General features: G+C 49.1%; 1 protein-coding gene across 6 annotated transcripts in view; it reads left to right on the top strand.

Annotated features, from left to right (window-relative positions):
• The window catches only part of PSD3 (pleckstrin and Sec7 domain containing 3), a 136,472-nt gene that overhangs the window by 45,602 nt on the left and 75,934 nt on the right, over positions 1 to 14,936 (top strand). For 5 of the 6 annotated variants that reach the window (XR_012645609.1, XR_012645610.1, XM_074994603.1 and 2 more), the window contains exons 5-7: positions 8,573 to 8,761; positions 8,874 to 8,954; positions 12,335 to 12,447. Coding sequence is in view for 4 of the 6 variants with exons in the window: in XM_074994603.1 (XP_074850704.1) it covers positions 8,573 to 8,761; positions 8,874 to 8,954; positions 12,335 to 12,447 (383 nt within the window). In the remaining 2 variants the exon portion in view is untranslated. Of the gene's footprint in view, positions 1 to 8,572; positions 8,762 to 8,873; positions 8,955 to 12,334; positions 12,448 to 14,936 lie in introns of those variants that run through there. The other variant, XM_074994606.1, reaches the window with a different exon arrangement.

Genomic DNA, 14,936 nt, shown 5'->3' with positions numbered 1-14,936 from the left:
ATTTCTTCCGCAGCCGTGCCGCAGCCCTCTCGCACCTGTTGTTTCCGCTTGCCTAACGCGATGGAAGGAAGGAATTCTCTGAGCACAACAAAATGTTGGAAGGTTTCAGGGTGTCTGTCCCCAGTTGAATATTAACTTCCCTTAAACCATGAACTCCTTAGGCAAGGCTTGCCTCTTTTAATCAGTGACTGCACGGGCAGGGTGGGAGTTTTTCAATAGCCAGAACTTTTGGGCTAGCTCTGTTCCCAGCCAGGTCAGCGGTGACTTCAGTAAGAGCAGGGTTAAGTCCATAGCAGTGGAAGAGTCCACCTGCCGGCTCTGTCCTGAGTGTGTGTGTGTGTGTGTGTTAGAGTGAGAGAATCTGGGCAACCCCTCGCCCGGGGCCCTAGGTTCAGGGCCTCGGGCAACCCCCTGTGCCATGGGTCCGCTCCTTCCCCATTCTGCACTCACCCCATCTCCCTCCCCGACCAGTCTGGCCAGAGGTTGCCTGGGCAGGGCATGAGCTGCAGGGGCAGATGGCAGCAGGAGCCCCTCCTCTGGGCCCTTCCCCCTCTGCCCTACTCCTCTGGGCCACATCCTCCCAGCCCGCTGAATCACGCTGCTCCATGGGAAGCAGAGGCTGGAGAAGGGGGCTCGGTGGGCCAGGAAGGCACAGCGGAGATGGCTGATGCCATGTAGTGAGTATGGGGGTGGGGCCCAGAGCAAGGCAACCCCCTTCTGCCTGTCCCTACCTCCCCCATCCCATCCATAGCATATCTGGGGCAGCTGCTGCACAGCCCCCAAAAGCACAGGGCCTGGGGCAGCGGCCCACCTCCAATGGACATGATGGTTGGGCCGCTCACATCGCCTGCGGAATGGGGTGCCAGTCTCCGCTCTCGGCCCTCGGGCGCCGTTGTAGGACAGATACATTAACGGCGGATCAGACCACTATCAGTCAGCATGTTGGTGCAGTGAGCTGCGTTCTTTGTAAAAATAACAATAAAGACCAACACGGAAGGCCTGTTGAAAAATCTGCTCGGTACATCAATGCAGGTCAGGCCCCTGGGGCAATCCTTCGCCTGTTGAATTTGATGGGAGTTTTTTGCCAGGGACATAATTGGACCAGGATGTTTCCCCTTTTATTTCTGATCACAGCTCTCCTTGCTGGAATGGCCTTGGCTGACAGATGCTGCCTTATCTTGGCTGTAAATAATGCTGCTGTTACGGTAGCGTATGGTTCTTTAAGAATAGAGGAAACGGGTGTAATTACCAACCCTCTTCCAACGATATAACTCATAGACAGACATCAGCCCCATCTTGCCCTAACTTTCCCTGAATTCTGTGCACTCTCTTCTGGGTGCAACAGTCCCTGGGGAAGAGCTCCATGCATGGCCAAATGAGACTAAGTCAAAGGCGTCTGCCTTAATGCACACATTAAGCTGACGATGGCCAGACAAGGGACAGGCGGTGGGTGCTGTTCCTGCTTGCTTGAGAAATGCACACATAACTAAACTGTGCTAACACACTCTGCGGCCCTCGTCCCATCACCCTCCTCCTGCCTGGTGGGTGCGTCTCACCCATTGTGCACGTGGTCTTTTAGACTGTGAGCTGTTTAGGGCTGGGAATGGCATTGACTTATGTGTGTGCAGGAGTCAGCACACCCGTGCTGTGATCTCTTTGGCTTCTAGGTGTGAGCACAGTGTCAGTCATTAATAGTAATGTAGATGTGGTAAACATTATAGGCCGGGTCTACGCAAGGGGAGCAAATCGATGTGAGGTACACAACTCCAACTATGCCAGTCGTAGCTGGAGTTGATGTATTTTACATTGATTTTCTGTTCCATCCCCACAGCAGGAGGTCGACAGGAGAAACTCTGCTGCTGATTTCCCTTACTCCTTGCAACTGCAGGGTCGATGGAGATGCCCTCAGCCTTCAATTTAGTGAGTCCTGACTAGACCTGCTAAATCAAACCGTGGAAGATCGATCTCCAGAACATCTACTGCCCCCTCCCCGCAGACTAAATATAGACAAGTGCATTGACTGTTTTAGGGTTCCTGCACAGCTGTTTCATCTCATCATGGCGATGTTTTAAATCTGTATTTATTGGAGGTGAGACCATCAGGGATCTGGTCATTGTTGGTGCCATGCACTGAATTTACGGCTGCAGCTATTATTCATCATATTGTTTTAATTTTTGGTTGCGTATTATAGCAGAGGTCATCCGAATATCCAGATAAGAGTCTGAAAATGCTGGACCAAAACGGACAGAAGAGACGTGAAACTTTACCAGGAGACAGAAGTAGTTAGCTGGTGGTTTACGAGTGCTGTGCTTGTCTGTGACCGGGAGTTCAAGGAGTGCTGCCTGCTCCCTGTGATTAATTTAGCAAGAATCACTGGATTAATAAAGTCTGTGGCCTGCGATACACAGGAGGCCACATAAGAGTATCCTTGTAGTCCCTCTTGGTCTTAAGCTCTAGGGACTGAATAAACTCCAGTGCACGCCCATCTGGCTTATACCATGCGGCAAGTTTTTGTTTTTATCACATCGCCAGCAGAGCTGGCAGGCACAAGAGTTTTCATGTTTATATGACAGATGTGAATCCTCACCCAAGGTCATCTCATTCTTAATCAATAGGGGTCCACATAAGCCACCATCCCGGTGGGCTCTAATTGGCTGTTAGCATCATTGTCAACAAAGTGATTAGGGACGAATTAAATAAAAACTCATTACACATCTAGACAACAATGATTACGCAAGATGTTCTGTATGTTGGGGCTTTATATTTTTAAAGCTGCTTACGTGACTTGGACATGCTTTAATTTCTAATGAGAACTGAGCATTAAAATCTCAATCTCTAGTACAGGTTGAACCGCTCTAGTCCGGCACTCTCTTATCCAGCAACAGCCTTTATCTGCCATGATTTTAGTTCGCCAAATGACCACTTATCATGTTTGTGGCCAAGTTTCCCTCGGTCCCGTAAAGTTTGTTCACAGCCCCCGGTCCTGGCTCTCAGTGTTCTGTGCTGTTATTTAGCTGTAATTTACCCCTAAGTGTCTTCTCAGAGCCCAGTAAGCAGTGGAAGTGTTGGTAATGCTGCCAGACAATATTGATTTCCCATTATCCAAGCGCTGGTCTGGCCTGGAAGGTGCCAGACTAGAAAGGTTCAACCTGCATTGTCAAGTTTTAGCCTCTTTTATGTGAAGGCTAAATTTAGGACTCACCCTGTTTGCCCTGTTCCTATCTGTATGCAACTGCTTAGTTTTAAGAAGAACTGAAAGGCAGCTGAATCAAATAGCTGCTTTGAGTTGTCGCTTTTGCGAATGCAACACCCAGCTTGGACTTCATTTTAGACGTGGGAAGTCAGACTAGTGAAACCCCCCCTAAGACCATTCCTTTCGCAAGCTTCCAAGAGCACAAGAAACAAATGTTTTTCTCCTTCTCGATTTCATTTCTGAAGTTCTCTGCCGGAAGTTGCTGTGGAATATAGATCACTGTATGGGAGTTGCTGGCATTTCCATCTAAATGGTCACAGCTTGTGGTCGCATTGGTTCTTGTGTCTGACTTGAAGTTGCAGATGTTTTCTGTCTGGGCTGGAGACAGTCCAGGGTTGTAAATATTGCCTGTAATAAGGAACACATAGGGGAACAGGGCTGTGTTTTACTGGTGGTAGTTAAGGCTGTGGCTTTGCACTGAAATTTTTAGCAAATTTCATGGCAGAGATGCTGAAAAAAGAAGATAAGTTACAGTAAGTTCACCAAATATTATGGTTTGCTCTACACTGACATAACAGGACAGTGGGAGTGCTGAAAGGTTGGCCTGGGAAGGGGGAGTCTTGGAAAGTGAGCCCACCTGCCATTCACCACTCCTCAGGGGCTCCTAGCTGGACTCTGTTTTGGGTGTTGCAACCTGGTGCACAAAGACACAGTTCTGGCTCATCCATCCCTTTGTCTCCATCAGTGGAGAGGCAGACCCGCCAAACCTGATTGCTGTTGTGACCTAGTGCCCAGGCTTCCAACTCCAGTCGTTCGCCAGGGCCGAATCAAGTGCATTTTTGCAAGATGTTTCCAAGGTTCCATGGGTTTTACTCAAAATTCACCATTTCTGTGGCTGTCGCATCCTGTGTAACAAACTCAGGGGCTGCATGGAAGTTGACATGCCATGGCTCAGGCAGGAGTGTGCGTGGCACCGTAAGCGTGTTATCTTACTCCTCCCACCTCGTCTGAAATAGCTCAGATTTGGGTGCTGCAGAGGCGTGCAGCAGAGAGGGATAGGGCTTTTGGAGAGAGCTGCAGGTCTGCTTCCCACTGAGATCATAGAACACAAGAACTGTAGGGGACCTCTTGAGAGGTCATTGACTCTCTTTCTCTGCCCTTACGGCAGGACCATCTAGAACATCCCTGATAGATGTCTATCTAACCCGCTCTTAAATATCTCCAATGGTGGAGATTACACAACGTACCCAAGCAATTTATTCTCATGTTTAACCACCCTGACAGTTAGGAAGCTTTTCCCAGTGTCCAACCTCAAACTCGCTTGCTGCATCTTAAGCCCATTGCTTGTTCTATCATTGCAGGCTAAGGGAAATAATTTTTCTTCCTCCTCCTTGTAACTCCCTTTAAGATACTTGTAAATCACTATCATCATGTCCCCTCTCAGTCTTCTCTTTTCTAAACCAAACAAGCCCCGTTCTTTCACTCTTCCCTCATAGCTCATGTTCTCTAGATCTTTAACCATTCTTGTTGCTCTTCTTGGGACCTTGTCCAGTTTCTCCAAATCTTTCTTAAAATGTGGTGCCCGGAATTGGACACAATACCCCAGTTGAGGCCTAATCAGTGCAGAATATAGTGGAAGAATGACTTCTTGAGTCTTGCCCACAACACTTTGCTGCGTGCCCTTAAGGTAAGCAAGGTGAAGGAGTAGAAAGGTGAGTTTTTGTGTTGCAGAGGGCTATCTAGTGAACTTCTGGAGTCAGTGCTGCCAGGGTTACGTTTTAGTAACGTTCGTGCATTCAGGCATAGAGAACCTTTTAGAGGCGACTTTATTATTTAAATCAACATAAATACATTCCCAGTAACTGCAGTGGCAGTTCAGGGCTTATTTTCCTTGGGTGCTTTGAAAAAAATCTCAGTTTGAGTGGGTTACTGGAAGTGTCACTCTGTGTTTATATGATCCTGCTGTAATGGAGCTGGAAGGAAGTGGTGGAGTTGTTTAAAAAAGACCACTTCTGAGGAGAGCCACTGCCCTTTTCTGCAGTGAAGGCAATGAATGCTGTAACATGAGATGAAAGCTGCAATTCTCAGCCCTCCTAGCAGGGAATGTTGTGTGTTGGGAATGGTTTGTGGGGTGGGAAACTTCAGCTCAGCAACGTTTTTTAGGTCATACTTTATATTAAGGATCCATTTCTGAAGAGTTAATGGAAGATTAGTGGCCGTTTTAATACATAGCTAGTCTGTCGGTATAGGGTCCGGCAGATCAGTTAGTCTCTGTGTTGTCACCTGCTGTACCACCTTCTGCTACAGGGCTTCCAGCCATTTATGTAAAGCACAAAGCTCGGAGTCACAGCTTCTTGGGCTGGAAGGGCCCTTGAGAGGTCAAATAGTCCATCTCAGCTCCTGTCTGTACCATGCTTGTGACGTCGGTCGTGTTGACCCATTCTACGTGGAATCTCGGTGTACTTTTTCTGTGCGAGGGGGTGTGTATTTGTTGACTAGGAGTTGTGGAAGGCCTGTGTCAAAGAGGCTTTGGCCAGAGACAAAGGAGAATCTGAGCTCTGAGGCGTTGGTGTTGGAAAGACGCCGCTGAGGGTAGGTCTCTGGACTGGGCATTGTACGGAGATCATAGTGAGGCGTCAGAGCACAGAGTCTGGGCTTCCCACCAGACCTAACCATCTGCCTGTGGAGTGTTTCATACCTTGGCTCCATTGTACCTGCTCCCATTGTACGTCGCACTGCACCTCTGATCCGGAGGCAGGGCACAGCTGTAGGAGCCCCGTCGTAGCAACATGTGCCAGTCCCATTGAGCTCAGGATCTTTAGTGTGGGAGGCTCAAGCCAGGGTGGGCCCCCCAACCAGTGCACAGGGATAGCCGTGTGGCCAGCTGCTGAGCCTCTGGTTCCTTCAAGGTCCCATGTATTCTCAGTCTTTCCCATGTTCTTCCATCTCGCATGCTCTTCCCTCCATTTCTCCAGCTGCCTTCTGCCTCTCTGTTGTCTCCATCCTGCAGGTACTTGCCTCTCCTGCCCATTTCTCTTCCATATACCACCCAGTACTTCGCCCTGCTCAGGGGGGCCACCAGACAGACTCAGGGTTGGAGTTTCCAAGGGGTGGCCAGCTGACCTGCTTATCCATGCCCAAGAGACCCCTGTGGTCCCCAGTCCTAGGGCAGGAAATCTCCGTAGGAAGGACCGCTGCCCTCTCCCAGCCAGGAGGGCCCCAGGTCTGGCAGCTGAGCTCTGGGGTCCTGGTGAGCAAGATTCTCTGGCGCTGAGGAGGATTTTGTGCTATCAGTGGGCCTGGATTGTCCATAGAACCCACCAGTCTAGTGCTGGACTTGAGCCCAGGGCTTCGATGGAGGAGGAGGTCCTGGAGGACATTTTGGTTCCTGGCCTTGGGACAGAGATAACAGCGAGACCCTTCCCCTTGATCCTGCCCTGGGTCTCTGTGTGGGGCTGATCAGGATTCACACTGGCTTCCCCAGTCTGAGGAACCTGAGATGGCCAGTCAGTTCGGGGCTCTCTCTGGCAAAGCATTGGAGTTTCAGCACACGGAAAAAGACATCTCAGTTCTGGGCTTGTTGACTGAAAGGTGCAGCCAGTTGTTTGAGTGTGTTCTTGATTCATTCCTAAAAAATGTTCAACAGACCAAATAAGTGAAGATAGCCAAATTCATGGTCTAAAACCAAAGCCAGACACTGGGAGAAGGGGTCATACATACCCATCTTCCAGGAAAAACTCCGGTCTCCCGGCAGCCTCCCCTTACACTGAAGGTGTGCTTCAGAGATCTGCATTTCAGCTGGCCGTGTTTGTAGTGTGCGTTCCCGGGTTACACAATTCTTCCCATCACTAAAAGCCATCACGTGGGTTCAAAGAGCGCCTCAGTGTGCTGCTGGGGGCGGTGCCTTCCTCAGCTCTCTTTTGGTTACACGGAGTGAATGTACTTTGATAACGGGAAAAATGGGAAGGGGGCTAGGGGCTAATGGGAGCACAGCTCCTCCTCCAGCTTCCTGCTCCAGCCCCTGGCTCCCCCAGCTAGGGGAAGCCAGGGAGAAGTCATTCTGCTGTGGCTGCCTGCCCACACCACTCCCCCAGCTGGGGAAAGCCAGGCAGACGGACTACCACGCCGCTGAGGCTTCTCCCCGGCTTCCCCCAGCTGCGGGGAGCTGGGAGACAGACAGCCGCAGGGGTGCAGCTTCTCCCCGGCTTCCCCCAGCTGCGGGGAGCTGGGAGACAGACAGCCGCAGGGGTGCAGCTTCTCCCCGGCTTCCCCCAGCTGGGAGAAGCCACACCACCGGCTGCCTGCCAACACGACTCTCCCAGCCGGGGGAAGCCGGGGGAAGCCGCGCCTGGCGCCCAGAGCGGCAGGGAGTTGGGAAGCAGGCTCCTGCCTGGTTCCCGTTTCCCCCTGACTTGTGCAGCATTTGAGTTCCGCGAGGGTGGTCAGGAGCACAACCCTCGTGAAACATGGGGCTCTGCTGTATAAAACTGTGGGCTACCACTTAGAATATCACACACAGTTCCTATGCGGGTAGAGCGCAGTAGGTGTCAATGTGTGTATTGGCTAACACACCACTGGCCGCAAGGGGATTTAGGAAAGGCAGGGGCGGCAGAGCTGGTGGATCCCCCTGTGCTTCGTAAGGTGCTTTGGCCTTGCGTTGCCGAGTCTCAGAGCCGCAGAGTACCTGGAGCAGGAAGAGCTGTAGCAGATAGATTCTTGCGGCCTCCAGGCCGCCTTTGAGAGTCGGCTCCCTGCTGTACTGTAGCTTCCCCGGCACCTCAAACCCCTCATCTTGTTTCCTGCTCCCCTTCCCATCTTTACCTCCCTCTGCACCTTGTAACATTCGGCTGGGAGTGCTTCAGGAGCTGCAGCGCCTGTGTGAATTCTGCTGAGGTCCACAGTGGCTCCTGCGGCGTGGGAGGCCAGTTTGGGTCTAGGAGAGGGTGCTGAGCTCGGGTGCATGGGGCAGCCTGAGATGGGTGAAGTAGGTAGCTTGCATGGGTGAGCCATTGTAAATCCCAGTAGTTCACGACAGGGTTGCAGGTGAGTTAATCTTGGATAATGGCCCAAAACCGAGAAATCGCTCATTCTGGAAACTCCTTTCGATTCACCAGTGTGAGCACGTCAAGTGCATGCTGTGCAGAGTTGTGTTCTGAAAAGTCAGCGTGAACAACAAAACACCGTGGCCGTTACTAAACAGATCCGTCCATTCTGAACCGTTCTTCCGTTGTGCGGAGTTCATCAGACCTTGCAACCTGGCCAGTGAATCGCCTCCCTGTCTGTTAGGAAGCGAACCCTTCTTGAAAAGTTAATGATGTTTTATTCTTTTTTTCTCCCATTCCTATTTTCTCTGTCGTGTAACACTGCTGGGCTGAAAAGCTCACTCTTGGACTCCACGGCCGCCATGGGTAGCAATGAACTGCTGGAGAGAGATGGCTCCAAAAACCATAGGAAAGAGCTTAGCAATGGCACCAACAGCAATTTGGAAGCAGCCAGGAGGTTGGCAAAGCGTCTCTACCAACTGGACCGATTCAAGCGCTCGGATGTGGCAAAGCACTTGGGTAAAAAGTATGGGGCATTTCACGCAATTGTGATTCACGTGGTTGATTTTGCTCAGTAAACAAAAGCAGTTGGAAATTTGCTTTTAAATCACTGTTTCTATTTGTTTATTTTTTTAAAGCAATGAGTTCAGCAGACTTGTGGCTGAAGAATACCTGAAGTTTTTCGATTTCACGGGTATGACGCTGGATCACTCCCTCAGGTACATGTTCACGTCCAAACCTTTTGTTCCTTTCATGTGGTCTTAGTAGATAATAACAAGCAGTCCTGTAGCACCTTAGAGACTAACAAATGTATTAGGTCATGAGCTTCGTGGGGAAGACCCACTTCTTCAGATGATTGCAGTCGTTAAAAAATAGAATCCAGGGTTTATATACCGGGAAGGGAAGGGGGAAGATCAAGGGGGAGTCACTAATAGAACCAGCTGGTGATGCTAATTAAGTGGGATATGTTGCATTCCTGCAAATATCGAAGGTGGGGAGATTGCCCTTTTAATGCATAAAATACAGTAATTCCCTGAGATACATGCATTCGGAATGTGTGTATCTCGCGTTCGCACAAGCAGGGGTATGGGGGGGTGTGGAAGCCAGCTGAGCAGCCCGGACAGCAGAGCCAGCTGTGGCGTCCCTGGGCAGGGGTCCCCTGCTGCCCCATGGCTGAGAAGTTGCTGGGCTCCCAGTGCTGCTTGTGGGACACAGGAAGCTGATCAGCCATGAGCTGCAGCCTGGTTCCCCTCTCCCCTGGGCTTGTGGGACCCGGGAAACTGATCAGCTCATGGCTGGTCAGCTTCCTAGTTTCTGCATGGAGTGGGGAGCTGGGAACCAAGCAGCAGCCTGGTTCCCAGCTCCCCTGCACTGGCAGGACCTGGGACACTGACCAGTCATGTGCTGGTCAGTTTTGCAGTCCTGCAAGTGGCAGGGAGAACCAGGCTGCCCCCTGGTTCCTGCCTCCTGCAAGCCCAGGGGAGCCAGGAACCAGGATGCAGCCTGGTTCCTGTCTCCCCTCAACTTGCACGAAAATTTGAGTTATGCAGGGGTTGCAGGAACACAACCCCTGCGTAACTCAAGGGTTTGCGGTAGGTGAGATCTCTGGTAAGGCAGAGTTTAAAGAACAGGCCAATTCTGTCCACATATCTATAGAAGCATCACCATCACAGGACCTATCCAAATCAAACATACCATCAGAGGTTCATACACCTACACATCCACGAATGTGATATATGCCATCCTCTGCCCCTCTGCCATGTACTTTGGAGAAACTGGATAGTCTCTGTGCCAAAGGATGGATGTAAATCTGATATCAGGAATTGGAATACACATAATCCTGCAGGCGCACACTTTAACCTGCCTGGACGTTCAGTGATGGATGTCAAAATAGCCATTCTTCTCCAAAATGGTTTTATCCTAAGATTACAGGGGGAGACATTTGCATTGGAATTCATTTGCAAATTTGATGCATTTAACCTCTGCCTTAACAGAGATCTCAACTATCTTGTGTCTTACAAGGACAATTTCCCCACCTTTGGTGTTTGCAGGAATGGGACACATCCCACTTAATTAGCTTCATCAACTGGTCCTACTAATGCCATGTAACCCCCTTTATGCCTCCTCCCTCCCTGCTATGTAAACCTTGGATTCTATTTTTTTTCGACTCCGATCATCTGAAGAAATGGGTCTTACCCATGAGAGCTCAAGACCTAATAAATGTTAGTTTCAATGGTGCCACAGGACTGCTTGTTATTTGTGAAGCTACCGACTAATACGGTGACACCTCTGAGTCAGCAGATAAAATTATCCCAGGGAATCCAAGGAATTGAGAATGGGGTCCAAGGGGAGATTAGTTACAGTTCTTTCAGTTTGTAATTTGAGCGTGTAATGACATAAGATCAGCTGCACTGGATCAGACCAATGGTCTCTCTAGCCTGGTGTTGTATCTTTGCCAGGGGCCAGTGCCAGAGCTTCCGAGGGAGCATACAGACCAGGGCAGTTGGAGTGAGACACCTCTGTCTTTTTCTCCTGGCGTCTCGCAGCCAGAGGGTTAGGGACACCCAGAGCTGGGGCTGCATCCCTGACCGTCTTGTTACACCGTAATGTTGTACAATAGATGTTCGTAACTTTGCATACGATGCTACTATACCTATTGCACCTGGGCAGTTATGAGTTAAAATAAATATATGGAGATACATCTATCTCAGAGCGGGAAGGGACCTTCAGGGCTCATTGAGTCCAGCTCCCTGCCCTCATGGCAGGCCTGATCACCATCCCTGACAGATTTTTTTTTTCCATCTATTTACCCCAGGCCCCTAAATGGGCCCTGCAAGGACTGAGCTCACAACCCTGCATTTAGCAGACCAGCTGTCAGACCACACTGAGCTCTCCCTCCCTCCAGGCAGTTTCCAAATGATGCTTCGTGAGGCGTGCTTTGTATGAAAGGGGTGAAAAGAGAGGTGCAGGCTGTCATATTTGGCGATCTTCATGCACATTCTGGAGATCTGGGGGAACAAACAGTAGCATCTTGGCCAAGCTGTGATCCTTTAAAAGTCAATAGGAAAGAGGTGATTGAGCCAGTGCAGAAGTGTGATGACTCAGAGGAATGAGGGAATTTGACAGCTGAATCATGAAATGTGCCAAGCCTTTTTAGCTAGCCAGGCTTGGCATTCAGGCTCCCCAGATGCACTGCAAGCTCAGACACTGAGCTCTTTTGAAATCTTGTTGGCATCTAAGACTGGTTAGAATAGTGGAAGCCACTGGGTGCTGAGCCCTTCTGTATATGGGTGCTCAGCAGCCTTTTGAAACTCCGGCCCTGGCGTTTTAACTTTCTGGTTCCTTTTACAAAAATCAGAATTGGGCCTTTCCCTTTAATACTGATGCTGGTTATACTTAGGAAGGGAAACATCCTTGCTGAGTGGCAACAGTCTGCTTGCGGTGGTAGAAGTGTCCTAGCAGCTAAATAGGAATAATTGTGAAGGAGAGAGATTTAAAGGAAAATTTTAACAGCTGGTACCAAGTATGAATTACTGTAGCTGGTCGTTCTTAATATTAATACAAAACTATGGAGATTTGGTTACAAGTGTCCATTAAAAAATCAAAACCAAACTTTTGGTAAGTGTAGTTTCCAGGAGCTCAGTCCTGGAATGTGCTGAGTGCTGTGACCCAGTCTCCCAATGCTCTTAAGTATGGATTTACCTCTTTGATGACTACAGGATGATTTGTGCCTAAATTAAGCTTGAGTTTAAGCACTTTGCTAAGTTGGAGTAAGTGCTCTTCTTTTGTTTTAATCCCTTGCACAGTTTTATCTAAAAATCCTCAAAATACAAGCAGAAAATTTTTAATATAATTTTGTATCTGTACATTTATTCCCACTGTTCAGACCATCAGTAATTTGCCTTTTCCCTCGATTGAATAATTCATCTTAAATACCAAGGGAATAGTTATCTAGTTGGGCTTTCGTCCCTTAGAAGACTCGTGGGAACAAATTTTTGAGTTGAAGGCATTTATCCCTGGCTGTGATGTGTTATCAGGGCATTGCCAAGTCGGCAGAGATTTGCTTTTTTAATTTAAGCTATCTTTAAACTTCTTTTAGGAGTTTCTTTAAAGCCTTTTCGCTGATCGGAGAAACTCAGGAGAGAGAGAGAGTACTGATCCACTTTTCCAACAGATACTATCAGTGTAACCCGAACACCGTTTCCACTCAAGGTAATTTTGCGTCTGCTTTCTCTTTGTTCTTTCTCTCTGGGCTGTAACCTGTGTGGCTCCTGCCAGAAATATTCCCTGTCTGACAGAAGACAAGTAGGTTCATGCAAATGGCCTGTTTATGGAAAATGAGAAATTGCTAACCGTGAGAAGATAGTCCTCCAATTTATCCTTCCTAGAGTAGTGCTACCCACAGAGGCAAGGCAATCTCACTCCTATTGGCCTCAGTTCAGCAAGGTATTTAAACTCGCCTAAGTACAGGAGTAGTTCCCTGACTTCAGCCTGGCTACATAAGTGCTTAAAGGTGGGCGCGTCCTTCCTGTTCTTACTTCACACCTAACATCGGTTAGCAGGCAACTTCCTCTGCAGCACCCCCAAGTAATTTTTAAATTTTGGAAAGACAAAACCAAGAAGGAAAATTGTTCCAAAACAGAAGGACATTCTGACCTAACGCTATTGAATTCGATACTTGCACCAACAGAGAATTAGACCTAAAAATGCCAGTGACAGAAGATCATATGCAAGTCTTAAAAGATAGATGGCATGAAAAGGAAGACAGTGGAAAAATGTATTTCAGACCCCACTTAATCGCAGCTAACAGGATGATTTTAGCCACAAATATGCTAAAAGTTGCGGGGAGAAGATGGATAACCAACTGTACACGACACAGAAGAAAGAAGACATTGGTTAGAGTCAAGAATTGGGGATAGCGGGAATGAGGATTCAATCTATGTTAGCTGACTCTGTACTAAATTGGGATTTTCCTCCATGACGCTTGGGGAGTAAATTGTGGAATCTAAAATAAATGTTTCTCCTCACCCTGATCTGATGGTGCCTTTTGGCTCGGCTCTCTACGGGCAGCTGGAGCGCCTCAGAAGGGAACCACCGAAGGGGTTGTGACAGTTCTGGAGAAGTGATTTGCCTCAGTCAGGAAAGAGTGCAGCATAAGTTCAGCTTTTCTAGATGGAGCATTAAGAGCATGGAACTTAGCGTCTGTCCACTCCCTGCTTATCTCTCCCTGGCCACTTACTCTCCCCGGTGTGCTCTTCTCTGGTTCTTGTCTAGTTACTCCACATCTTTCCTGAAATGTGGTTCCCAGAACTGGACACAATACTCCAATTGAAGCCTAATGAGCGCTGAGTAGAGTGGAAGAATAAGTTCCTGTGTCTTGCTCTCAACACTCCTGTTAATGCATCCCAGTATCATATTTGCTTTCTTTACATTTTTTTTCAAGCAACAGCATCCCACGGTTGACTTGTATCAGCAGGATACTTTTCTTTTCAGACTCTGACTGAGGGGGATTATTTTGTGTCCAGTAGAAGCAGTAGGTACTTTAAATAGAGGAGCAGTTTCTGATACTCAGTTCCAGCCCTCGGGGAGCCATGATCCTCTTAAGTGGATGCACAGGGATGGAAGAGAGTGGAGTGGTTTGAATTCACTACTTGTTTGCAGTTTTGTGCTCAGATTTCTTAGCGAATGGCAGCGCAGGCTTCCGCAGAGAAACATGTGTAACCTGCATATCTGTATTGGGTGACCACACATGAAAACCCTGGATGGATGGAAATTATACTTACTGGTGGGCTAGGTCTACACTAGGGCAAATCTTTGCAATGGCCGTGCAAATGGCCATTTTGAAGATTACTAATAAGGCGCTGAAATGCATATCCAGCACCTCAATAGCATGCCGCCGGCATCGGCTCTTCGACATTGCCGCGGTTCGAGATGGGAATCGGGATTTCGAAGCTGGAGGGGTCTTTTCGAAAAGGACCCCGACTGGACGAGCTGTGCGGGAACTAAACGCAGCAATTTTGAAGAGCCGCAGCCGGCGGCATGCGAATGAACGTGCATTTCAACGCCTCGTTAGTGATCTTTGAAATGGCCATTTCGAAGACTTGTGCTGGTGTAGACACGGTTGTGGTGGTGGAAGTGGCTGTTGTTTCATTGAATACGACTGCAGCACCCAGGCAGACGTGTCTGGATTGTACTGTGCTGTACAGACACCTTGGAAAAGATGGTTCCTGCCTCAAAGAGCTTACTCTCCGTCTGATTCTTTTGGCTTCAAGTACACACGCAGCCCCCAGCCTGGGTATAAATAGCCGTGTAGAGGCGAAGCACAGATTAAGCCAGTGAAGACCCACCTGAAGGAAGTGAATATGTACCAAATACACACCTTACACAATCTCTGTTAGCCCTAGCCACCCCTCCTGGTCTCCACTGCTGCTTTCTGCTGCTGAGCCTGGCTCCACCTCCGAGAACAGCTCCGGTCGTGGGGAACGGCCTCCCCTGCCTGTGAGAGCCTGTCCTCGCTGCGGTGAAAGGCTCTGGCAGCAGGGAGCAGCTGAACCCTTTCTGTGTTGCTTCCCCTCTGCTAGAGTCTTTCACCCGCCACTCTACATAGCTAGCACCGCAGTGTGGACACAACCTGCTTTTCCCTGGGGCAAAGCTCCTTGCACGTCCCCCCGCTGCAAAGGGGAGGCCTTAAGCATAGACGT

Source organism: Carettochelys insculpta, chromosome 5 (assembly GCF_033958435.1).
Source record: "Carettochelys insculpta isolate YL-2023 chromosome 5, ASM3395843v1, whole genome shotgun sequence".
Classification (NCBI taxonomy): domain Eukaryota; kingdom Metazoa; phylum Chordata; order Testudines; family Carettochelyidae; genus Carettochelys; species Carettochelys insculpta.
The sequence above is the reverse complement of the archived record's forward strand: the minus strand, read 5'-3'. Positions and strand labels throughout refer to the sequence as shown.